The 26,752-nt window shown below is 50.9% G+C and overlaps 1 protein-coding gene and 1 pseudogene across 2 annotated transcripts in view; both read right to left on the bottom strand.

The window, feature by feature from the left end:
• Positions 1–493: 493 nt before the first annotated feature.
• Positions 494–26,752, bottom strand: part of LHFPL2 (LHFPL tetraspan subfamily member 2) — a 156,151-nt gene continuing 129,892 nt past the window's right edge. For both annotated transcript variants that reach the window (XM_038765796.1, XM_038765797.1), the window contains exons 4-5: positions 18,443–19,193; positions 494–4,302 (exon numbers count right to left, since the gene is read on the bottom strand). In XM_038765796.1, coding sequence (XP_038621724.1) covers positions 4,046–4,302; positions 18,443–18,872 — 687 coding nt within the window. In that variant the 5' untranslated portion in view covers positions 18,873–19,193 and the 3' untranslated portion in view covers positions 494–4,045. The remainder of the gene's footprint in view (positions 4,303–18,442; positions 19,194–26,752) is intronic.
• LOC119944875 lies at positions 5,379–5,478 on the bottom strand (annotated as a pseudogene).

The raw sequence follows: 26,752 nt of genomic DNA, 5'->3' as shown, positions 1-26,752 counted from the left end.
CGGGAACCGGGCGTGCAGTTGTGCCCATCACATGGTGAAACTGGGTGTGTCTTTGAGTTGGGAAATGCGTCCCATGCCCATTCCCTCTGGGGCAGCACGATGGCAACGGCTTTGGCCAGGAAGGCTCAGCGGTTGGCCTGCTTTTGAAAAGCCATTTATTTCTGGCGCCCTTTAAAGAGGATAATGCCACATTCGTTTCCTTGGGATAGTCAGCGGGCCTAACTCCCACGGATTTTATTTTCAGTCGAGATAAAGGAGCTATTCGATTTGAAATTGTAAAATTTGTTCTGAGAGCACGCCGGTCTCAAAAGGACAGGACTTTGGGGGAAAAAAAAAATGACGTGAAGCCAGTGAGAGGTCCAGGTGTCAACATTCCAGGAAAACAGGTTATTTTGAAAATGAAAGAACCATAGACGGGTCCCCCCGTGTGCGTTCTAATAAGAAAGCCCTTCGAGTGTTCCAGCTAACAGACTCAGGTCTAGGCTAAGCAGGGTGAGGTTGCCAAGTCTAGTTTAATTCTGAGCTTGGAAAAACAGGCAAGTACATGTACACAAGAAACAGCGGGTCAATTCACAGCGCGGCAGGCACCCCAGGAATCCCCACACACTGCAGCACCGTGGTAAATTTGGCTCACAGGGTGGAGGGTTTGAGTCCGTCTCCTCCTCCTGCACCAACCCACACCCTACTGAGGCTACTGCTAACACCTGTTCTGGTGCTTAGGTCTGCTGCAGCCTCCCAGGAGATTTCAGTGCGTTTTACAACCATGGTCTTCCAAGAACCATCACCACTGCACATCAGTGACTTCGGGAGATGGTTTAGGCCCAGCACCTAGGATTTTGAGTGGCTGATCCGGCCACACCTGACGGTGTGACAAGGTGGTTTGTTCCAGGCAGGAAGGGCATGAGTCGGGGCCTATGTGCGTGGCCCAGAGGGGCTGTGAAAGCGGCAACCAACACAAGCTCCTTGGGGATTTGTAGCTGCAACTAGATATTGGACTAACAGAGGTGGCATGGCAGCTTCACATTAAAGGCTAGCGATTGACTGGGCTTCCCAATGAACCTGGTGATGATTGTACCTCACGCAGACCTTCAACCAGGGTCACACCCCTTTCCCTCCATTGAGGGTTGGGGCTAGTGCTAGGCTGACCCTGGGCTTGAGCCGTGGCCCAAGAAATCAAAACCCCTACTTCTTCTTTCCCCCCCACACTGCCCTCCCCCCGTACAAGAAGACCCTTGTGCCAAGCCAGTCCAGTTTTTTAGAATTAAAAACCCACAGAACATCCATCTCTATTATTGCACATCTTACACACAGACTTATGTCTATATATATATATATATTTTTTTTAAATATGCTACACTTCCGGAAGGGCTATGGCACGTAACAGAATATAAATTTAACAAAGATTATCAAACCACAGGTGCTTGAGAACTATACAAAACAGTACAAAGTCTGTATTTGACTTCGAAGTCCACACACCCAGCCCATTGTAACACCACCGGATACTTGTTTGAAGTGGAGGCAGTGGGGCGATAGACTTTGAACTTCAGCCTGAAAGGAGTCTGGCAACTGTGAAAGAGTCTTCACACACTAAAAAGCCTTCAGTGGTGTAATTAGGTGGTGACATGATGGAGAGAAATGGATTAGGATGATCTGTGGAGAGCAACCGTCTGTTTCTAAGGTGGGCCAGGTAACGCTGGACAGCCAGCCGTGGATCCATCTTACTACCTCTGCCACACGTAGCGGGCCGGCAGATGAAGAGTTTTAGACATTGGCTGGGGAAGTGAGCATGGTGGGGTGGTCCCGAGTTGCTTAGATGTGTCCCCGCTGCTCTGGGGTTTCAGGATCTCCAGGGAGGTAAGTGGCAATCGGTTGTGGCGTGACTGTCACCACTTCAGCTAGAGGGGTGGATCTGGGGCTACGTTTTTAGGAATTAGGGCCGGGGAGCAGAGCTAGGGCGTGCCACCACCTGAATCTCCTTGCTCCCGAGGAAAAGGCTTGGAATTGGTTCCTCTGCTGGAACGTAGCTAGACCTTCCCAATCTCATTGATGCGGGAATCGGTGACAGAAGGTCAGAGCGGGGACGGCCTGTGGTGCCCCGCCTCACCCTCCCTGCTGAAGCTGCGGTAGCTGTAGCCATGAGGGTGAAAACCTACAGGGTGTGTTTTTAAAAAAGAAAAAAGTAAGTCTGAGTGGACTTTGTGCCCACAGTCACCTGGACCACAGGTTCGTTCGTTGATCAGTGTACTCAAAGGTAGAAGGTAGGGAAGTGTGAGTTAGTGGTTAGGACGGGAGACCTGAATTTCTTTGGGGGCCGTTTCAGCTACCGGCCTACTCTGGCTAGTGGGCACCTCCCTCACCCCGCAGATGGCCTAGAGAGCTGCTGCTAGGTTTACCAGTAGCTCATGGCTAGTCCCCTTCTCTCTCCCCACCCACTCACACCGCCTGCCTTGGTGTCTCTGGGACCTGCCCTGAGGGTCAGCAATCGGGTGGAGGGGAAGAGGCCCAGGGCTGGAAAAGCCACCAGCCCCCTCGGTCAGTAGGGTAAACACAAAAACAAGATATCGTAATAGGGCTAGTGGAAGGAATTTTTTTTTTAAACCCAAATCTCTACTTTTCTGGGCTGCTTCCTCATGATTAGCTCCCCGATTCTGACAGGGTGGGGGGGTGGCAGCAGGAGCTCTAGTGACCAAATATTGCTTGAACCTCCATCCCTTTGTTTGGATCTCTCTGGAAATATATACCTCAAGCCATATGCTTTGCTTCCCCCGCCAACCACTGTATGGTTCCTTTTTGTGATAAGAATTTTTTCACCCGCCGCTTTGCCAGTCCTCTAGCAGGAGGGGTGAGACTTGATCCACCTTCGCTCAACCACGAACGCTTGCTGGGTTCCTTCCCTTGGAACCATCTCGGGTGTTTTCGGCAAGGTCTTCAGGTAAGGAATTACTGATGGGGCTGTTTGTACCCAGATGCTCAAGTTGAAGGGCGCCTTCTGTCCAGCAGTCTTCCTTTTGCCTTGTCCAGGAAAATGAGCTCTTCACTCTGCAGCTCTCTTAAACTTGGCCTGTTTCCACTGTTCACGATCAGTTCTTGGAGGGAGTGGGGGGCACCTCCCCTCCCCTGTTCTCCTCCCCACCCACCTCCCCCCCAGCAGGTGGCTGCCACAGGACCTAGATAAAATGTAACCTGTGATTGGAAATACTGAAATGTAGTTAATATTAGAGAATGAGGTGAAGTTGGCTGATGTCTGAAAGATCTCAGTGGGTCCTGGGCCCTGCGCCCTCCGTAGTAGCAGCTGTGATAATAGCTGAGAGGCCCAGGTGTGCCTGATGGGCAGGTGAGGAACAGGAACGCCTCCTAACTGGACCGAATCTGTGCTTTTTGACCACGCGTCGTTCGGGGAGACTTAACAGACTCTCCCTTTAACCCTCGCCCCACTCTCGCCCCGCTGACCACGGCCTACCCACGCCCACCCCCGAGCTCAGAGCAACTTCAAGCTCCCGTCTCATTCCAGTTGGCCAGGAACAGGCAGTGTGAGTTTGTCTGGCGTCCACCCCTGTCCCTTCTGCGAGTGCAGTGCGGGTCTAAGATGACGGCTGGGACACCGCCTCACTAGAGCGCCCGAAGCAGAACCGCCGCCACGTGAATGGGATGGTAGGCTCGAGTGACGGGAAACCACAGAGAACATCCTGCTGTACGTTGTGCGGTAGAGCAAACCCTGGGGGAGCCGTCATCTGACGGAATGGGAGACCGTCAGCTGTCGGCCAGAGTCCAGAGGCTATTTACACGTGCCCGTCCGTAAGCCCCCCCGCCCGTTCCTCTCCCATGTGCTGGACACACATGGCATCCAGTCGTGCCAAGGCCCCGAAGCGCCCAAATTCCTGGGTCCAACTCCTCGGCTTAGGGCTGGCTCCTCTCCTCGGGCCCCGCCGGTTTCAGCAGGCCCAAGCTCCGGCAGGTGGGCATGTGGCGTGTGAGCGGTGAGTCAGGAAAAGGGACCCTCTTGCCTGAGCGGAGGCGACAGGCGGCGGCAGCGGGGGCCGCCCAGCTAGAGGAGGCAGATCAGGTTCTTCCCCTCCTCGATCTCCTCCTGCACCCTGTCGCTGGAGGTAGCGATCTCGGCCTGAGCCGAGAAGACGGCACAGATGAACGTCAGGACGGTGGCCCCGATGGCTGTGTAAAAGGCCCAGCCCAGGGAGCAGTCTCCCGGCTTGTAGGCGGACGCGTAGTGTCCGCAGAAGCTTATCGCCTTCTGGGAACCCCAACCAGCGGGGTAGAGTATCAGACCGAGGATCAGGAACAAGCCTGGTGGAGGGAAGGACAGATTGCAAAGTTAGTTTGGATCCGTGCTTCACGCTCTCATGGGCACGTGTGAATGTGTATGTATATATGTTTGTGCATACTTATTACTCTATTTATTTTACTTGTACATATCGTGGCTCAGTGGAAAAGAGCCCGGGCTTTGGAGTCAGTGGTCATGGGTTCAAATCCCAGCTCTGCCAACTGTCAGCTGTGTGACTTTGGGCAAGTCACTTAACTTCTCTGGGCCTCAGTTCCCTCATCTGTAAAATGGGGATTGACTGTAAGCCCCCTGTGGGACAACCTGATCACCTTGTATCCCCCCAGCGCTTAGAACAGTGCTTTGCACATAGTAAGCGTTTAACAAATACCATCATTATTATTATTATTATAATATCTATTTATTTCATTTTGTTAGTATGTTAGGTTTTGTTCTCCGTCTCCCCCTTTTAGACTGTGAGCCCACTGTTGGGTAGGGACCGTCTCTATATGTTGCCAACTTGTACTTCCCAAGCGCTTAGTACAGTGCTCTGCACACAGTAAGCGCTCAATAAATACAATTGATTGATTGATGTGTACTCTAAAGTACTTATTCCCCTTTTGTTCCAGATTTTTTAAAGGCTTACTATGCGCTAGGCACTGTGGCTAATCGCTGAGGTAGATACAAGCTCATCAGGTTGGGCACAGTCCGTATCCCACATGGGGCTCACAGTCTTATTCCCCGTTTTACAGATGAAGTAACTGAGGCACAGAGAAGTGAAGTTACTTGCCCAAGGTCACACAGGCGGCAAGTGGTGGAACTGGGATTAGAGCCCAGGTCCTTCTGACACCCAGCCCCATGCGCTATCCACTAGGCCATGCTGCTTCCCTAAAATATGGAACGTTTAACAATCGATCAATCAATTGTATTTATTGAGCGCTTACTGTGTGCAGAGCACTGTACTAAGCACTTGGGAAGTACAAGTTGGCAACATATAGAGACAGTCCCTACCCAACAGTGGGCTCACAGTCTAGAAGGGGGAGACGGAGAACAAAACCAAACATACTAACAAAATAAAATGAGTAGAATAGATATGTACAAGTAAAATAAATAAATAAAGTTGCATGTCGTCCTTGTGCAGGGCCGTGCTAATCTTCTCAGTATCATTCCAATTTTAGTATACGTGCTGCTGAAATGATCATCTTGCAACTCTTTTGTGACCTGCTCCTTGCCAAATCCCCTGGCCTCCACTCCATATCTTAATCCTCCTCAACCCCTCTGCCCTGGAAACCTCACCTGGTTCTCCTCCTCTCTCTCAGGCAGCTTCTCAGTCTCTTTTGCAGGTTCCTCCTCTGCCTCCGGCCCTCGAACTGGCCATTCCTACTTGGATGTCCTGCTGACATTTCAAAGTGAGCTTGTCTAAACCCTGTCTTTCTCCTGTTTTCCTTTATCACCAGAGGCAACATCACCATACTCCCTGTAACCTTGACATTCTCTCTGTCTCTCATTCAACCCATACATTCGGTGTCCCAAAATCCTGACAGTTCTCTCTTCACAACATCCTTAGTTAGGATTGGGCCTCCCCTATCATCCATATTGATTCAAGCACTTGTCATTTCCCATCATGACTACTGCATTGGTCCCTTTGCTGACCTCCCTGCTGTATCATCATCATCATCATCAATCGTATTTATTGAGCGCTTACTATGTGCAGAGCACTGTACTAAGTGCTTGGGTAGTACAAATTGGCAACATATAGAGGCAGTCCCTTACCCAACAGTGGGCTCACAGTCTAAAAGGGGGAGACAGAGAACAAAACCAAACATACTAACAAAATAAAATAAATAGAATAGATATGTACAAGTAAAATAAATAGAGTAATAAATATGTACAAACATATATACATATGCTGTATCCTCTCCCATCCCCAGTCCACACTTCACCCTGCTGCCTGGACTCTTTTTCTGACAAAACTGTTCATTCCGCACCTCAGAAACCTCCAGTGGTTGACTCTTTTTCTGAAAAAACTGTTCATTCTGCACTTCAAAAACCTCCAGTGGTTGCCCCGTTTATCTTTGTGTTGACTGTCAACATGGGCTGTATACCCCTTGAGGACTTAAGTAATACCATAATTATTATTATTTTGTTAGGTGCTTACGGTGTGTCAGGGATTGTTCTAAGCATTGTGATACGTACACGTTAATTGGAGAAAACAGGTATTTCAACCCCATTTTATAAATGAGGAAAGTGAGGCCCTGCGAAATGAAGTGAGTTGCTCTAGATTATGCAGCAAGCAACTGGTAGAGCTGGGACTGGGACTCCTATACTTATGCTCTTTCCAGTAGGCCATGCTGCTTCCTCCTACGTGGCCATGTCCTTACACTCCCTCATCTGTGATTTATTTCAATGTCTGTTTCCTTTTATAAACTGCAAGGTTCTTATGAGCAGGGATTGTGTCTATCCACTCTATTTTCCTCACGGTAAGTAACATTGATTTATGGGGGGCTCAATAAATCATTTATTGGCTGGATTGCTATTTTTGGGACCGAGACCCAACAGACCAAAGACGTGGCGCTTAAAGCCACAACACGCCGTGGGTTTCTGAGTCCAACTCACTGTCCTTCTCAGTGAACGATCTCTGATGCAGTTTGGCCTCCGCTAACTCTCTGCTTTTTTCTAGAGGGGAGAGTCACACCCGCTGGGACAGGAAGGTTAACCCTTCCAGGCCCTGATTGACCACCTGGGCACTGGAGCAGGCTTTGACCAAACTGTAGAGGCATGAGATTCAAGTGGGGTGCGGTCTAGCAAGACCCTGACACGAGGACAAACCCATGCTGAAACATTATTCCATTGCGAGCTTGCCTACCTGGCTCTTCCACTCGTCTGCTGTGTGACCTTGGACAAGTCACTTCACTTCTCTGGGACTGGCACCTCACCTGTAACATGGGGCTGGAGACTGGGAGCCCCCATGTGGGACAGGGACTATGCCCAACCCGATTTACTTGCGTCCACCTCAGCGCTTAGTACGGTGCCTGGTACACGGTAAGCACTTAAATACCACATTTATTAGTATTATTTCTTCTTCATAGGGACCTATATCCACCTAGTTACCTGACAGAGGTCAACCCAATGTCTTCAACAGTAGCTCCCTCAGCCAGCGGGGCCTAGGCCAGGCCAGGTGAGTTACAACCATTTTTTAATCATACTGCAGAGAGCTGATGGGGACTCCCTGTCCGACACTCCCCCGCCCAAGAGAGTAGGCCTGTGGCGTGCCTTCCTGGGTCTTGGGGGAAGGGGGCAAGGAGTGCTGATGGGTCGAGGCTCCATTCTCCCCCCACTGATGAGGGGACCCCTGAAGGGCTGGCTGGCTGGCCAGGCCCACTGGTCCCAGACCCCAAGCCCCCCCATTCTCTTTCCTAAGCCTATTCAGATTTTCCTTAGCTTCACAGGTTCACATTAGGGCTCCGACCCTCCCCTGCGCAGGAACTGGAGGGACACTGATGGCGATTGAGTGAATTCTGTCCATTTCGGGAGGGGGACTGTGCGGGCCTTTTGGGTCTGAGGTCTTACCTGTACACCACCCTCTTTCTCCGCCCCCAACTCCCCCAGTCTCTCCCTCCCCAGGCAGTTGGCTGGCTGGATGCCTCAAGTTGGTTTCAACTGGTGGGTCCTGAGTCAGTCCCCCGGTTCCACACCAGCCTGGTCATTCACGCCCTCCTTAGATGGGCTACTCTGAGTGTCCGCTAAAGCCTAGAGACAGCCAGACTGGTCTGTCCGGGTTTTAACGAGGAGCGGGGACTCCTGCCTTCGTGCCCCAGACTGGCCTGTGAAATGCAACTCAACGGGATCATTAGGTGAGTCACATGAGAGAGGCTAGGAAGGGCCTGGCAGGCTTGCTCAGGTAAGGAATGGTGGGATTAGGGCTCTGACCTCCCTGAGAAGGGGGTCCGGGCCCAGCCACCACCTCCACCAAAACACTAGAGAGACCCCAGCTGTGTCTGCACGAGCCGTTGACTCGCTCTGGTTCCCTGGACTCTGCTGTCTCCCAGGAAGACACTGTTGCCTGCCTGCTTGACCGGGAGTGTGGCTTCTGAGGTCACCTGTTCACTGGCTGCTGGATTCCAGTGTTAATTCACTTCCAAACTCTGTGGATTCACCTCCAGCGGCATAAATAAGCATTAGAGAAGCAGCGTGGCTCAGTGGAAAGAGCACGGGCTGGGGAATCAGAGGTCGTGGGTTCGAATCCCAGCTCTGCCAACTGTCAGCTGCGTGACTTTGGGCAAGTCACTTCACTTCTCTGGGCCTCAGTTCCCCCATCTGTAAAATGGGGATTGACTGTGAGCCCCCCGTGGGACAACCTGATCACCTCCCAGGCTGAGCCCCTTCCTTCCTCTCCATCCCCCCATCTTACCTCCTTCCCTTCCCCACAGCACCTGTATATATGTATATATGTTTGTACATATTTATTACTCTATTTTACTTGTACATATCTATTCTATTTATTTTATTTTGTTAGTATGTTTGGTTTTGTTCTCTGTCTCCCCCTTTTAGACTGTGAGCCCAGTGTTGGGTAGGGACTGTCTCTATATGTTGCTAATTTGTACTTCCCAAGCGCTTAGTACAGTGCTCTGCACATAGTAAGCGCTCAATAAATGCGATTGATGATGATAAATGCAAGGTAGGTCAGACTGGATCCACCTTCTAGCATCTCCACTAGCGTGTTAGCCACCCCCTTACCCACCCCAGCCCCATGGACTCTCTCTGTGCTGGAGCTCTAACAACATCTTTCCCTCATTCCCAAGCGCTTAGTACAGGGCTCTGCCCATAGTAAGCACTAAATTAATACAATTGACTGATTTAGCGACAAGTCACATTAAGGAAGGCCTAAGGAAACAGGAGAGCTCCAACAGCCCCCAAGATAAAAGGACTGTGAACCCACTGCTGGGTAGGGACTGTCTCTATATGTTGCCAGCTTGTACTTCCCAAGCGCTTAGTACAGTGCTCTGCACACAGTAAGCGCTCAATAAATACATTGATTGATTGATTGAATGTATGTGGTTCTGACTGCCCAGGCAGACAAGTCATTGCCCTAGCTAAGCTCCTGTGGGCTAGAGATCACGTCTAACTCTATTGTACTCTCCCCAGTGTTCAGTACCGCGCTCTACACATGGGGGCTTCATAAATAATAATAATGATGGCATTTATTAAGCCCTTACTATGTGCAAAGCACTGTGCTAAGTGCTGGGGAGGTTACAAGGTGATCAGGTTGTCCCACGGGTGGCTCACAGTCTTAATCCCCATTTTACAGATGAGGTAACTGAAGCACGGAGAAGTTGAGTTGCCCAAAGTCACACAGCTGACAGTTGGCGGAGCGGCGATTTGAACCCATGACCTCTGACTCCAAAGCCCGGGCTCTTTCCACTGAGCCACGCTGCTTCTCAAATACTACTGGACTACTAAGCTCCTCGAGGGCAGGGATAGTTTCTACTGCATTGTACCCTTTCTAGTACAGTATTCTGCACAGAGTACCCACTCGATAAATACCATTTGATGGAGAGAGTGGCCGGTGGGACCCCAGATGCCTCTCCCCAGTCTCCCCCGTAGTTGGGCTGGCCATAAGATGCGAGGCTCCAGGAGCTGATGTGCCTGTGCTCTGCCCCACCTGAGAGCAGACATCACCCAATTCTCTTAGGTGGGCTACCTTTTGCCACGCCACAGCTCCTGACTTGCCATCAATCAGTGGTATTACTGAGCACTGAATACAGGCCGAGCACTGTACCAAACACTTGGTACTGTACACTACAACAGAGTTAGCAGACACGGTTCCTGCCCCAAACAAGCTAACGGTCTAGAGGGGGAGCTCCCTGGACATGGTTTTCCAGAAATCAATCAATCAATCGTATCTTTTGAGCGCTTACTATGTGCAGAGCACTGTACTAAGTGCTTGGGAAGCACAAATTGGCAACGTATAGAGACAGTCCCTACCCAACAGTGGGCTCACAGTCTAAAAGGGGGAGACAGAGAACAAAACCAAACATACTAACAAAAAAAAATAAATAGAATAGATATGTGCAAATAAAATAGAGTAATAAATGTGTACAAACATATATACATATAATGTAGCCTAATGAGGCGTTCAGAGACAAGCCACCAAACAGACCATGGAGCCAGAAAGCTGGAGGTATGAGAAAGCACAAATAATGATTGTGGTAAGAGGTAAGTGCTTATTATGGCCCCAGCACTGTACTAAGCACTGGGGAAGGTACAAGGTTATCAGGTTGGACGCAGTCTGTCCCACATGAGGCTCGAGGAAGAGGAAGAATTGGTATAACATCCCCATCTTACAGATGAGAAAACTGAAGCACAGACAGAGAAGCAGCATGGCCTAACTGAAAAAGCACAGGCCTAGAAGTTGGAAGATCTGGGGTCTAATTCCCTCTCTGCCACTTGCTGTGGGTCCTTGTGCAAGTCACTTAACTGCTCTGTGCCTGTTTCTTCAACTGTAAAATCAAGCTTCAAAATCTGTTTGTTCTCCCTCCCTCCCTCCTCCTAAGAGAAGCAGCGTGGCCCAGTGGAAAGAGCCCGGGCTTTGGAGTCAGAGGTCAGGGGTTCGAATGCCAGCTCCGCCACATGTCTGCTGTGTGACCTTGGGCAAGTCACTTAACTTCTCTGAGCCTCAATTACCTCATCTGTAAAATGGGGATTGACCGTGAGCCCCACGTGGGACAACCTGATCACGTTGTATCCCCCCCCAGCACTTAGAACAGTGCTTTGCACATAGTAAGCGCTTAACAAATGCCATTATTATTATTATTTAGATTGTGAGCCCCATGCGAGAGAAGAACTGTCTCCAATCTGATTAACTTGTAAAAATAACTCTGGTATTTTTTAAGCACTTACTATGTGCCAGGCACTGTACTAAGCACTGGAGTGAATACAGGCCAATCAGATTGGACACAATCCCTGTCCCACTTGGGGCCCACAGTCTCAATCCCCATTTTACAGGTAACTGAAGCCCAGAGAAGTTGATTGCCTAAGGTCACACAGCAGACAAGTGGCAGAGCTGGGATTGGAACCCCTAACATGTCTCCCAGGCCCATGCGCTGTACACCGTGCCCCAGCACTGGAGCTGTGTTTGACGTATAGTTAATGTTTAATTAATCCCATTAAAAAAAAAAAAAATGAAGTGACTTGCCCGGGGTCACACAGCAAGAGAGGGGCAGAGCTGGAATTAGAACCCAGGTCCTCAGACTCCCAAGCCCGTTTTCTTTCCACTGGGCCAAGCTGCTTCCTACACAGATCTGTGTGAGCGTGGATCAAGAACGGACGTGCAACATGCCGAAAGGATTTGCAGAGAGAAAGTACCCCTTGAGGGGCGTTGCACAAGCAGATAGGGCTCTCAATCAATCAATCAATCAATCACATTTATTGAGCACTTACTGTGTGCAGAGCACTGTACTAAGCGCTTGGGAAGTACAAGTTGGCAACATATAGAGACAGTTCCTACCCAACAGTGGGCTCACGGTCTAAAAGGGGGAGACGGAGGGCTCTTGGAGGGCTGAGATGAAATTTAAGGAAAGGACCAGTTGGAATGACTCAGTGATCATTTTCCGCAGAAAGCAGGAGAAGTTTTCCAGGGTGCTGACTGGCAATTCAAAACAGGCCCGAAGGGGTGAACGGGAATCAATCAATCAATCGTATTTATTGAGTGCTTACTGTGTGCAGAGCACTGTACTAAGCACTTGGGAAGTACAAGTTGGCAACATATAGAGATGGTCCCTACCTAACAGTGGGCTCACAGTCTAGAAGGGGGGGACAGAGAACAAAACCAAACATAGTAACAAGATAAAATAAATAGAATAGATATGTGCAAGTAAAATAGAGTAATAAATATGTACAAACATGGGGAAGCAGCGTGACTCAGTGGAAAGAGCCCGGGCTTTGGAGCCAGAGGTCATGGGTTCAAATCCCAGCTCCGTCACTTGTCAGCTGTGTGACTTTGGGCAAGTCACTTAGCTTCTCTGAGCCTCAGTTCCCTCATCTGTAAAATGGGGATTAAGCCTGTGAGACCCACGTGGGACAACCTGATCACCTTGTATCCCCCCCCAGCGCTTAGAACGGTGCTTTGCACATAGTAAGCGCTTAACAAATGCCATCATTACTATTACTATTACTGACTGGCAATTCTAAATAGCCCGAAGGGGTGAACGGGAATCAATCAATCAATCAATCGTATTTATTGAGCGCTTACTGTGTGCAGAGCACTGTACTAAGCGCTTGGGAAGTACAAGTTGGCAACATATAGAGATGGTCCCTACCTAACAGTGGGCTCCCAGTCTAGAAAGGGGGGACAGAGAACAAAAACAAACAACAAAATAAAATAAATAGAATAGATATGTACAAGTAAAATAGAGTACACAGTAAGCGCTCAATAAATATGATTGAATTGAATGAAAATAGAGTAATAAATATGTACAAACATGGGGAAGCAGTGTGACTCAGTGGAAAGAGCCCGGGCTTTGGAGCCAGAGGTCATGGGTTCAAATCCCGCTCCGTCACTTAGCTGTGTTACTTTGGGCAAGTCACTTCACTTCTCTGTGCCTCAGTTCCCTCATCTGTAAAATGGGGATTAAGGCTGTGAGCCCCACGTGGGGCAACCTGATCACCATGTAAACTCCCCAGTGCTTAGAACAGTGCTTTGCACATGGTAAGCGCTTAATAAATGCCATTATTATTATATACATACATACAGGTGCTGTGGGGAAGGGAAGGAGGTAAGGCGGGGAGGGGGGGATGGAGAGGGGGAGAGGAAGGAGAGGGCTCGATCTGGGAAGGCCTCCTAACGGGAAGTAGAAGGCAGGAAAGGAACCCAGCAGGCGGGCACAAGAGAAATTCATGGATCGCTCACTCACGGTTCATTTTCCCCTGGCTCCAGCTCCGTTACGCCTGCCCCTCAAGGGCGGAGGGCTTAGAAATAGCAAGGGCACTTACTGAATTCCCATTGGGTATAAATACACTGCACTAAACACTGGGCAAAGCACAACAGGCACACTTAGACCAGCCCCCTGCCCCCAGGGAGGTTGCGTACTAACACGTGAAATGAGGAATGAGGGTGTCGGTGTCCGCCACCCCTGCCGGGGCCACGCTTCAACCCTGTGGCGAGTGAGCTCGGGCTGCCCAGGGCGCGGCTGTTCATCCCGCACTTTGGACCCCACACCCCTGTCGGTCGGCTGACTGTGGGATACACCCCTCCGAGCGTGGGGGAGTTGGGAAGCCGGTGGTAGGAGCCATCTGTGGTTGGCAGCCCAATGGATTCTAGGGCCTGCTTTCAGGACTCGGCCCTCGCCTGCACTTTTTCAAAAGTCCAAACTCTGGCAGCCGCTCGCCCACCCCTAAACCAATAACCACTGATAGTTATTACAATGTGCCATGTGGTATGCCAAGAGCTGGAATAGATGCATGATCATCAGATGGGGCACAATCCTTATAATAATAATAATAATAATGGTATTTGTTATGCGCGTACTATGTACGCACTTAGTACAAGCGCTTAGTACAGTGCTCTGCACATAGTAAGCACTCAATAAATACGATTGATGATGTGCAAAACATAGTACTATGTGCAAAACAAAGCGCTGGGGGGGAATACAAGGTGATCAGGTTGCCCCACTTGGGGCTCCCATTCTTAATCCCCATTTTACAGATGAGGTAAATGAGGCACTGGGAAGTTAAGTGGCTTGCCCAAGGTCACACAGCTGACAAGGGGCGGAGCAGGGATTCGAACCCATGACCTCTGACTCCCGAGCCCACCCAGGGCTCACCATCTAAGAGGGGGAGACAGCAAGAGTCTTTTCCCCATTTTACTATGGGAGAAACTGAGGCCCAAAGAGACAAATGGACTTGGCCAAGACCCCATGGCAGGTGAGAGGCAGAGCCGGGTCCAGAAAGCGGGTCTCCTGACTCCCTCCCGGCCTGGGCTCCCTCTCTGTCAGCCTTAAAGGCACATAGTAAGCGCTTAGCAAATTCCACAGTTATTATTAGCAGCGTGGCTCAGTGGAAAGAGCCCGGGGCTTTGGAGTCAGAGGTTGTGGGTTCAAATCCTGGCTCCGCCGGCTGTCAGCTGGGTGACTTTGGCCAAGTCACTTCACTTCTCTGGGCCTCATCTGTAAAATGGGGATTAAAACTGTGAGCCCCCTGTGGGACAACCCGATCACCTTGTAACCTCCCCGGCGCTTTGCACATAGTAAGCGCTTAACAAATACCATCATTATTATTATTAAAGGCAGCCTACAGACTGGTGCAGGAAAACCACCGATTCAGCCGCTTCCAGACCTATTTCAGGGCCTTGCGAAAACAGGGAAAGTCCCCGAGGGTGACAGCGCTCCTGGAACCTCCTATCCGAGGGAAGTGGGTGCAGTGGGCACGCCTCCCCCTTTTCCCCCCCTCCCTACACGGCCCCCTGGGCTTTAGGAGAACAGGATCTGCTCCTGTTCAACAGACGCTTTGTAGCAGAAGTAAAAAGCCAACTCTCATCCCATCAAAACCCCAGACAGACCGAGTCATTATTTTCTCACGACCTGTTCCGAGGGGGCTGACGCCCGCCCGCCCTCTGAGTCAGGACATCAAGCTGAGTCGGGAGAGGATGATCTGGACAGCGAAGCAGAGAAACATTTACAAGCACCAGCATGGCCTGGTGGAGAGAGCACGGGCCTGGGAGACAGAAGGACCTGGGTTCGAATCCCAGCCCCACCACTTGTCTGCTGTATGACCCTGAGCAGGTCATTCACTTCTCTGGGCCTCAGCTACCTCACCTGTAAAATGGGGATTAAAACTGAGCCCCATGGGGGAGAGTAAGCTCGCTGTGGGCAGGGAATGTCACTGTTTTTTTGTGGGTTTTTTGATGGCATTTATTAAGCGCTTACTATGTGCAAAGCACTGTTCTAAGTGCTGGAGAGGTTACAAGGTGATCAGGTTGTCCCCCGGGGGGCTCACAGTCTTCATCCCCATTTTCCAGATGAGGTCACTGAGGCCCAGAGAAGTGAAGTGACTTGCCCAAAGTCACACAGCTGACAAGTGGCGGAGCCAGGATTTGAATCCATGACCTCTGACTCCGAAGCCCAGACTCTTTCCACTGAGCCAGGCTGCTTCTTTTCCCAAGCGCTTAGTACAGTGCTCTGCAACACAGTAAGCGCTCAATAAATACAACCGCATGAATGACAGGGGTGTATCCAGCCTAATTAACTTGTATCTACCCCAGAGCTTTAGAACAGTGCTTGGCACATAGTGAGTGCTTAACAAATACCATTAATTTTTTTTTTTAAAAAAGCCACAATCCTCCAATAGTAAACCCTTGATGATGTGGACAAAGTGTGAATACGACTTAGGTTGACCATCCCTCTCCCTCCATGGCTGCATCTCTTCCTGCCCACAGAGCCTCCTCCTGCTGTGCTTAAGTCACTGGAGCGCTCTGGCTGGCAGGGACAATTTCCCATCATCATCATCAATCGTATTTATTGAGCGCTTACTATGTGCAGAGCACTGTACTAAGTGCTTGGGAAGTACAAATTGGCAACATATAGAGACAGTCCCTACCCAACAGTGGGCTCACAGTCTAAAAGGGGGAGACAGAGAACAAAACCAAACATACTAACAAAATAAAATAAATAGAATAGATATGTACAAATAAAATAGAGTAAAAAAAAATTCCAGGGGCACATCTGGGAAGGGGAAAGTGAGGATGGGGGTGAGTGTTGGGGGAAGGATGATGGGGTGACCCGATCTTCCCAGCTTCCCTCTGGTCGTACGATGGTCCTCCCTAAGCCTCCGGCCCCCAAGCTTTGTGGATCTGCCCACTGTTGGGTAGGGATTGTCTCTATATGTTGCCAATTTGTACTTCCCAAGCGTTTAGTACAGTGCTCTGCACATAGTAAGCGCTCAATAAATACGATTGATGATGATCTGCTGCGTGGCAGCTCCCTGCGTCTATAGTCCTCTTATCACTCTGGGGGCTCGGCCTGGACGAGGGATCAAATTAGTTGGAAACGAGACCGTCGCAGTTGACACTCTGGAAACAGCCAGTGGCGACCACTGGGCTCCCTCTGAACTCTCTCCTCTCCTCCCTTCAAGGCCCTGCTGAGAGCTCACCTCCTCCAGGAGGCCTTCCCAGACTGAGCCCCTTCCTTCCTCTCCCCCTCGTCCCCCTCTCCATCCCCCCACCTTACCTCCCTCCCTTCCCCACAGCAGCTGTATATGTGTATATATGTTTGTACATATTTTTTTACTCTATTTATTTATTTATTTATTTAATTTATTTGTACATATCTATTCTATTTATTTTATTTTGTTAGTATGTTTGGTTTTGTTCTCTGTCTCCCCCTTTTAGACTGTGAGCCCACTGTTGGGTAGGGACTGTCTCTATATGTTGCCAATTTGTACTTCCCAAGCGCTTAGTACAGTGCTCTGCACATAGTAAGCGCTCAATAAATACGATTGATGATGATGATGATGACTGGTGCTCTGCCTCGAAGGTCCACGTGGGCTTTCTGGCTCTGGTTTCTCTCTCTGATTCTCCAACTAGAGGGAGAAATTACTCAATGGAGCTAAGGGGAAGTGACTGCAGCCCCCGGATAAGACTTTAAAAAAATAAAACCTTAAAACAACACTGTCTTTTTCCAAATCACTATAAACGAACCCTTTCCTGAGTCCAGCTGCTGGGGACGTCTTAATAATCAATCAATCGTATTTATTGAGCGCTTACTGTGTGCAGAGCACTGTACTAGGCGCTTGGGAAGTACAAGTTGGCAACATATAGAGACAGTCCCTACCCAACAGTGGGCTCACAGTCTAATACTCGGCCTTTCGGGGTCTCCCTCTCGAAGGAAAAGGGTTTCCCCTCTCAGCTGGAGGAGCCTGAATGGATTTTTCTCACATCTCCATTTCCCCGGACCAGAACCATTCTTTCCCTCTCTTGTGATGGGGGGAGGGAGGCCACCTCACATCATTTTCAGCTCTGGGACTCAAGACGGTGCTACGGGTTCTGGGAGCATGCCCAACCACAAAGCAGACGGTGCTCGGTGGGGTTTTCAGTCAAACAATTCATGGGTCCAGAGGTGGCGGGGTGAAAAGGCAGCACGGCTGGACCTTTGGGCCATATACACGCTCTCGCCACAGATGGTTCTCGCTTGGCCTAAAGTTCACTGACTGAAGTTACCACTCTCCCAGCACTATGGCAAGGGAAAGAGTCACTCAAACACACACACACATATGGAAAAAGCAGTCAGAAACAGGAGCAGCTAGCTCCTCAGACTAAGATCTATCAGCCTTCGGGCTGGGATGAGGGGAAACCGCTCTAAGAGAATGAAGGTCCTCACTGATGCCTCAAATATCTATTCCGTACACACGAAAGCTGCATGGGGTGGTGTGTCCCACTGGTCTTTTACGAGCTCAAGCTCAATAAGGAGATTTGGACCATCAAGTCGCATCAAATGGGAAGCAGCATGGCGACGTGGGAAGAGCCTGAACCTGGCTGTCAGAAGGTCATGAGTTCTAATCTCAGCTCCGCCACATGTCTGCTGTGTGACCTTCGGCAAGCCACGTCACTTCTCGGTGCCTCAGTTAACTCATTTGTAAAATGGGGATTGAAACTGTGAGCCCTTTGTGGGACAGGGACCGTGTCCAACCTGATTAACTTGTATCTACCCCAGCGCTTAGGACAGTGCTTGGCATGAAATAAGCACTTAATAAGTACCATTATCATTATTATTATTAACGGATAAGAAGTGAGACAGACAGAACTATACCTGGGTTTGGGATCTAGCAGAGTGGTTTAGTGAAAAGGGCACGGACTTGGGAGCCTGAGGACCACAGTTCTAATCCTGGTTCTGCCATGTGACTGTGGGGAAGTCACGTCACTTCTCTGTGCCTCAGTTACTTCACCTGTAAAATGGGGATTAAATCCTACTCCCTCCTACTTAGACTGTGAGCCCGCTGTGGGACAGGGATTGCGTCCAACCTGATTAAGTTGTATCTACCCTGACACTTAGAACCGCACTTGGCACAGAGTAAGCTCTTCCCAAGTACCAGTCTCTCCCCCTATTCTTTCAGACGGGGTCCCTCCCCGACCCACCGCACCGAGCCACGTACGAGCCATTCAAGGCCCTCGCCTACCTGCAATCCCTTGGAGCAGCCCGCAGACATTGAAAATGCTCTTCTTCAGGATGCTCTGCACGCACATGGTGAAGACGGATACGAAGGCCACGGCGCAGAGGATAAAGATCCCCACGGCCAGGAAAATGGCCGTGGCCTGCCAGAACCCGCTGGCGATCTCGGCGAAGTTCTCCGCGTACGGCCCGCACAGGGTGTCTCGCTTGAAGTACTGCACGCGGGGGACCCGGATGCAGCGGGCGTAGATGCCCAGGGTCGGGTGGTAGGACTCCTGGGAGCCTCCTGTCCGGTTGTCCGTCCCACCGGAGCCGGCGGGCTTGGCTCGCCCGATAAGCCAGTCGGCGCTCATGAAGGCAATCAGTTCCGCGAAGGCCACCACGATGCTGAGCAGGGTCCACAGCATCGAGCGGCAGGTCACGATGACATGACACATATTGAGATGCCGGGGCGGAGGAGGCGCCGCGGTCTCAGCGGGGGCAGCGGAGATGGAGCCGAGCCGGCCGGGAAAGGACAACCCGGGCCGGACACGAGGTCGGCCGGAGGAATCTGGCCGGCTGGAGGAGGAGGAACGGGAGGAAAAGGAGAAGGAAGCAGCTAGTCCTGGAGCCTGGGCTCAGCCTCTCCTTTTCTTCCTCCTTTGGCCACGCAGAATGGGAGAGGGGGTCTGAGCGTCAGCACTCATACTGGCCCATGACGTTTATTCTTCGGCGGAGGGGCGGCCGAGGGAGGCTCTCTGCCCGGACATAGCCCACACCTGTGGAAGAAGGAAAGGAGGAGTGAGAAAGTTTAAAGGGAGAGCAGTCCTGCAGCCCCGCCCCTGGCCCGCCCCCGGTGCACACTCCGGCCCCCCGCGTTAGCGGCCACGGGGGAGAGAGCCCTGTCAAACACCCCGGGGCTGGCGGTTGCCCAAGCTGAGCCCCCCCCTCCCCGCCTCCGACCCCCGGTGACTAACTGCTTGTTGTGCCAGAATCCGGCAGCAGTGCCTGGATTGCCCCGTCTCCTCAGAAACAGCCTGTCCTATTCAGGTGCAGTGGGCAGGGAAACAGCTGCAGAAGTCAGAGGTGCTCACTCTCTCTCTCTCCCCCCCCCCTTCTCTGTCCCTTCTCTCTCCTTATTCCCCCACCCCCCCACTTTCTGTTGCATAAGAAAGTGGTCTCCTTTTGGCCAGCGGTCACTCCCCGGGCTGTCCCATCAGGCTGGTGGCGCCGGGCCTCTCTTCCCCTCCCCGACACACCGTTCCCCGATACGTGCCACTGCCTGGTGAGGACTCGGCCCACCTCTGGGGCCACGGATTGCTGATCGGCGGAACGCCCTCCCTCCTGGCTTGTATCTCCTCCTGCCTTCAGGACATCTCCACCTGGATGTCTGCCAGCCATATAAAACTCAACACGAGCAAGACTGAGTTCCTTATCTTCCCTCCCAAACCCTGTCCTCTCCCTGACTTTTCCGTCACTGTAGACGGCAATACCATCCTTCCCGTCTCACAGGCCTGCAACTTTGGTGACATCCTCGACTCAGCTCTCTTGTTCACCCCACACATCCAATCCGTCACCAAAACCTGCCGGTCTCACCTCTGCAACATCGCCAAGATCCGCCCTTTCCTCTCTATCCAAACTGCTACCTTTCTGGTTCAATCTCTCGTCCTATCCCGACTGGATTACTGCAACGGCCTCCTTTCTGATCTCCCATCCTCCTGTCTCTCCCTGCTTCAGTCAGTCAGTTCGTACTCTGCTGTCCAGATTATCTTTGTACAGAAACGCTCTGGGCATGTCATTCCCCTCCTCAAAAATCTCAAGAGGCTGCCTATCAACCTTTGAATCAAGCAAAAACTCCTCACTCTCGGCTTCAAGGCTGTCCATCACCTCGCCCCCTCCTACCTCACCTCCCTTCTCTCCTTCTACAGCCCAGCCCACACCCTCCACTCCTCTGCCCCTAACCTCCTCACTGCGCCTCGTTGTCACCTGTCCCGCAATCGACCCCCGGCCTACGTCCTTCCCCTGGCCTGGAATGCCCTCCCTCCACACATCTGCCAACCGAGCTCTCTTCCTCCCTTCAAAGCCCTACTGAGAGCTCACCTCCTCCAGGAGGCCTTCCCAGACTGAGCTTCCCTTTTTCCTCCCCTCCTCCTCCCCCCCATTGCCCCCCCCTCTGCCCTATACCCTTCTCCTCCCCACAGCACTTGTAGATATTTGTACATACTTAGTACTCTATTAATTTTATTAATGATTTGTATATAGCTATAATTCTATTTATTCTGATGGTATTGAAACCTGTCTACTTGTTTTGTTGTCTGTCTCCCCCTTCTAAACTGTGAGCCCTGGTTGGGTAGGGACCGTCGCTCAATGTTGCCGACTTGTACTTCCCAAGCGCTTAGTACAGTGCTCTGCACACAGTAAATGCTCAATAAATACGATTGAATGAATGAATGAATGGGAGGAAAGGGGGCCTCAATGCCACCAGGGCTGTCCCAGAGCAAACCGAAGAGTTGTTCTCAGGGGTGGACCGTAGCGGGAGGGCCGTGAGGGATCGACCGCAGGGGGATGGACCCGGCGGGGGTGGGCGGGGAGGTGGACCCTGAGCGATCTACGGCTGGGGATCGACCTCAAAGGATCAGACCTCTTCAGTTTCCCATCAGAGTAGGGACTTAATTTCTTGATCCCAGATCAATACAGCCAGAACACGGGTTTTCACTGCACCTCTTGGGCAGAATGTCAAGGGGGAATTAAGGAACATTTGTCTAACTATCTGCATCCATCTGGACTTCACACGATGTGTTGTCAGAAGAAACGGGCTGAGCAATGCAAGGCAGGTGGGGGTCAGTCCACGCGTTTTCCTAAACACAAGGTTTGTCCAGGATGCTTCCCCACGTTCTAGGAGAAGCAGCGTGACTCAGTGGAAAGAGGCCGGGCTTTGGAGTCAGAGGTCGTGGGTTCAAATCCCAGCTCTGCCAATTGTCAGCTGTGTGACTCTGGGCAGGTCACAACTTCTCTGGGCCTCAGTTCCCTCATCTGTAAAATGGGGATTAAGACTGTGAGCCTCCCGTGGGACAAGCTGATCACCTTGTAACCTCCCCAGCGCTTAGAACAGTGTTTTGCACGTATTAATAAATACGACTGAATGAGTGAATGAATGAATGAATAAATGCCATCATCATTATTATTATTATTCTAGGAGAACTGACTTATCTTGCCACATTCTTTGCCAGTGGGTTTTCTTAAAATGCCAGGAATTCCACCCCAAAATACCCATTTTGCTCAACTATGAAGACTATAAGAGGAAATATCTCTGTCTTCCCCATCCCTACCCCTCTAGTAGATACAGTAAATAGGGAAGCAGCATGGTGCAGTGGATAAAGCACGGGCCTGGGAATCAGAAGGTCATGGGTTCTAATCCCGACTCTGCCACTTCACTTCTCTGTGCCGGTTACCTCATCTGTAAAATGGAGATTGAGACTGTGAGCCCCTCGTGGGACAGGGATTGCGTCCAAGCCAATTTACTTGTCTCCACCCCAGCGCTTAGTACACAGTGCCTGGCACATAGTATGTGCTTAACAAATATAATAATAATAATTATTATTATTAATAAAAAGAAGCAGCATAAGTCAACATCTAATCTCCCCAGGTTGACAGAGAAATGGAGACGGGAAGCCAAGAAAGCCAGGAAGTTCCGTTTGCCGAATGTGTGATCAAGAACCGAAAGGGAATTGTTACAAGAAGAAGAGTGGAATAATGGACTGATAAAAGTTGAACATCTATTAAGTTGCCCAGAGCGGGTTATTAGGCCCTGAATAAAATCCAAAGACAGCCAAGGGCCTGTCCGCTTTGAAGAACTATTCCGACCAGGGACGCTCACATCTAATGCCATTAACTCAGTCATCATCATCGCGTCCCCTCGCGTACAACAGGACCTTGTGTAAAAACCGAAGAATGAAAGTCCTGAATTGTTCCGATTCATCGCGACGTACAAATGGCCATTCCACAGCTCACAGGCCTCTCGATTCACCCCGGGTCTTGGGCTCAAAACTCTCATTGTTTCCCCATTTCACAGGGGGCTTCTTCCATGACCCGGAGAAAATGGCTTCTCTATTAAGAGGTCTTCACGAGGCACCCTCGTCCACGAGGGGAGTGAGCCCCAAACCAAGGCAAGCGCGCCCTCAGTTTGCACTCTCCCTCTCTGCCTCGGGTCTCCTGAGGTCAAGATAAATGTGAGGGGCAGGCAGGCACCTGGCCGGGGAGGGGAGGGTGGGTGGGTAAGGGAAGGGGGCAGTTTGGGGTTATGGAACTTGACAAGCCAAAGTCATGTCAGCGTCATGGGAAACACACAGAGTGGCCTGGCACCTAGGGCTCCTGGGGCTTGTTTGTTCAGCTGCAATGGAGCAGCAGGGTCTGGGGCGGAGGGGTCAATGACCTCAGCTCCATATTTTCACTTCCCATTGAGCGCCGGGGGTCTGACAGGCTGTCACCACCCTGCCGCCGGGGAGCAGGCCCCGTTCCTCGGTGCTGATTTCTCCCCTATCTCCTCCATCATCCCCATCTTCCCTGTCAAGTTGTCTTTATTGAGCTGCCACCTGTCCCCGGGGTCAGGTGGGCCCTGGACAAAGCAAGTCAAGCAGCACAACCCCTGCCCGCTGGAAGTTTTCAGGCCAAAATGCACGGCGTCGGCACAGGCCGACGGCAAGCCCGCGGGAAACCGACCAACGGTCCAGAGAACAGGCAACGGGAGCTGGACGGCCTGTGGAGAGGAAGAGGTGACAGAGGGCAGGCCGGGAAGTGGAAGATGTCATTCCTGGAACGGCGGGCGTTACACAATTATTATCATTATTATTATTATTGTACTTGTTAAGTGCTATGTGCCAAGCACTGTTCTAAGCACTTGGGTGGATACACGTTACTCAAGTTGGACACAGTCCCTGTTCCACATGGAGCTCACACTCTTGATCCCCGTTTTACAAATGAGGTAACTGCAGCCCAGAGAAGCTAAGTGATCTGCCCAAGGTCACACAGCAGGCGTGTGGCTGAGCTGGGATGAGAACTCAGGACTTTCTGACTCTCAGACTCGGGCTCTATCCATTAAGCCACCTTGCTTCTCTATTGTAAAAGTGAGCGGCTTTGAGGTGACCGGTCCCCAATCATCAGTCTTTCTCGTCCCCTCCAGGATCAAAGGAAGAAAAAACATTTCGGGGTGGGGGGCGGGGAGCGAATAATAGTCGATGGGTGAAAACAAGTGGGAGAGAGGAGCGGTCCATGATTGTTTCTGAAGAAACTCTGGTAGGATCATTTTCCCCCAGCAGTTGGGTCTTCTTCAGACCCCAAAGACCAATTATGTATCCACCCTCTGAGTGGCCAGTTGGGAAAGAAAGAGTTGAGGCCACAATGACTTGGCTGCTTCTCTGAACTGATTATTCATTCATTCATTCAATCGTATTTATTGAGCGCTTACTGTGTGCAGAGCACTGTACTAAGTGTTTGGAAAGTACAAGTTGGCAACATATAGAGAAGGTCCCTACCCAACAGTGGGCTCACAGTCTAGAAGCGGGAGACAGAGAACAAAACATATTAACAGAATAAAATAAATAGAATAAATATGTACAAGTAAAATAAATGGAGTAATAAATACGTACAAACATATATACAGGTGCTGTGGGGAGGGGAAGGAGGTAAGGCGGGGGGATGGAGAGGGGGAGGAGGGGAAGAGGAAGGAGGGGGCTCAGTGTGGGAAGGCCTCCTGGAGGAGGTGAGCTCTCAGTAGAGCCTTGAAGGGATTATAAACTCATATCCCCAAATACCCACTTAGGGAGAAGCCTGGGGAGCTCAAAAGGCCCTTGGCAAATTCTGTCCTGATGTTCCACTCGCCTCAAGCAAGTACGGCCCAGAGGGGCTGCCCATTTGCCAGTCAGTCGCTGGCATTTACCAAGTATCCCTCGCTCGTAGAGCACTGCGAGAGCCCACCAGACCCAAGATACATCTCTCCGAACTCCCAACCAGAGATCATGCAGTTGATGCAGGTGGAAAGGACCACAGCGGCTGTAAAGTTCTCACGGCTTGAGACATTCTCCAAGTTGGACCCAAACTGCCCCGCCCTGCCTTTCTCTATCCTGCTGTTTCCTGAATTTTATCTAAAAACGAAGTGTCTCTCTCGGGAAACACCAAGCCTCCTCCCACAGTCTCTCACGCAAACAAACCAGTGGCTCAGCTCAAGTGACCTAACAAGTGCAATGATTCAACTACTGCCAGGGAGATCTTCAATCCAGCAATCCAGAGCCCATCATAGTGGTTAACATTCACTCTTAGAGAATCAGCATGGCCTAGTGGAAAAAGCATCCGTCTGGGAGTCAGAGGACCTGGGTTCTCATCCTGGCTCTGCCACATACTGCAAAATGGGGATCCAATACCTGTTCTCCCTCCTACTTAGACTGCGAGAACAGTGCTTTGCACAAAGTAAGCCCTTAACAAATACCATCATTATTATTATTATTATTACCCCAGTGCATAGCACATGGTAAGCACTTAATAAATGTCATTTTATTATGATTATGAATACCCTCAGGGGTGGGGGGGGGGCAGGGGAGACTAAGAGGGAGAGGGGATGACCTGGTCTGATTTGCTTATCTTGTAGTCAGCCAAGGACTTAGCCCAGGGCTTCGCAAAAGAGCAATGATGATGATGGTAGAATTCCCTGTTGTGAATGCCAGTGAGGCTCTGGACAGTCAGGAAGACTTTGGGATCACGAACCTAAGCAGAGGAATCAAATGTTTAAGCAGCCCTATTTATACACCCTTGTCCCTGCCAGTCATACTCCCACTAAGACACGGAGCGCAATGAGCAAATAAGGTGTGTTTGGGTGGGGGTGGGCGGGGAGAGTACATTTTGAAAGGTAAGCAAGAATTTTCTGAACAATTTCCAGGTAGAGCTGATGTGACTGCAGCAAAATGCTAATGCTGTGCTGCGGACCGGCAGACATTTTTGTTGTGTTTATTAAGTGCTAACTACGTGCCCAGTGCTCAGTGCTGGGGTAAGGGGCTGTTAGTCGGATTGATTGGATCCAGTCCCTGTCTGCACTATGGCTCCCAAGCCAAGAGTGGTAGTTGAAAGGAGAGCGGCCTCAGTGAGACGCCACAGTCTATGCTGCCCACGTTAGCCAGTTATTTCCATCTGAGCCCATCTCATGAGGTGCCCCAGGGCCTGGGGGTGGTCCTTTGCTCAGAAACTTCACCCACAACAGTATCTCAGGCCCAGCAAGATTCTCCTTCTTCTGGCTGCCTCCCCCTGGCACCGCCAACTCTGGGGGTGGGAGGGCGGGGAAAGGAAGACCCTCACAGCCTCCAAGCTGCCAGCGGAAAGGAAGATAGATGGAAGGCCCTGTGTGTGGCCCCTCATGCCCCGGCGTGGAGACCTCTAACCTCCGTCCTCCACTTCCTCCCCGGGACGGGTGGGGAGCGAGGACTTGATGCCTTCCTCCCTGCTCACTGAGGTGCAGGGTGGCTGATTTTCCCAAAACTATCTGCGGGGAAAGTCACCAAGTAGCAACCACAAGCTGTGCCCTTCCCTGAATGCCAAGTCTCTTCCTGAAGCCCGGGCAGTTTGTGCCCACTGTCTGTATTTCTAAGTCAGTTACAACAGTGCACCCTAAACACCCACCAAGTGGGAAGCACTGCACCAGGCGCTTGCGGGAGGATGTACAAAAGCAATAAAAGACGCTCCCCGCCCTCAATGGGCTTCCAGGCCAATGCAGGGAGACAGCAGGCATCAACTGACCAATATGGTCAAGAAGAGTTCATTCCGAGTTAGGTTGGATGAAAGAAGACTTCCAAGAAGGAACGACTTCTAATCAAGAAAAGGTGACCTGGCAGAGAAAGAACTAGCTTGATTCCAGCACCCTTTGTGGTGAATTCTAATTCCTGGCTTCTGGAAAGCTTTTCCAAGAGACTCATTTAATAGTATTTATTGAGCACAGCACCATACTAGTACACTAATAGGGAGAGACATACTTCCCACACTCAGGGAGCTTGCGGCTGTTTCGCTTTTTCTGTAGAGCTTCCTCAGATACTCCATGAAAATCTAGATGTCTGACACACCCCAAACAGTACAACTGTCCTGTCTGATATTCCCGAGCTGGGAATAGAACGTAAATCCTTCTAACTCCCAGGCTGTGGGGTGAGATGGGGTGAATATGAGGTGAAAATCCAAGTGCAAGGGTGATGAGAGTGGGAGAAGAGGGAATGAGGGTTTAGTGAGGGAAGGCCTCCTGAAGGAGATATTCCCTCAATGAGACTTTGAAGGTGTGGAGAGGGATCGTCTGTCGGCTATGAAGTGG

Source organism: Tachyglossus aculeatus, chromosome 23 (assembly GCF_015852505.1).
Source record: "Tachyglossus aculeatus isolate mTacAcu1 chromosome 23, mTacAcu1.pri, whole genome shotgun sequence".
In the NCBI taxonomy this organism is placed as follows: domain Eukaryota; kingdom Metazoa; phylum Chordata; class Mammalia; order Monotremata; family Tachyglossidae; genus Tachyglossus; species Tachyglossus aculeatus.
Note: the sequence above shows the minus strand (reverse complement) of the source record. Positions and strands in the feature narration are given on the sequence as shown.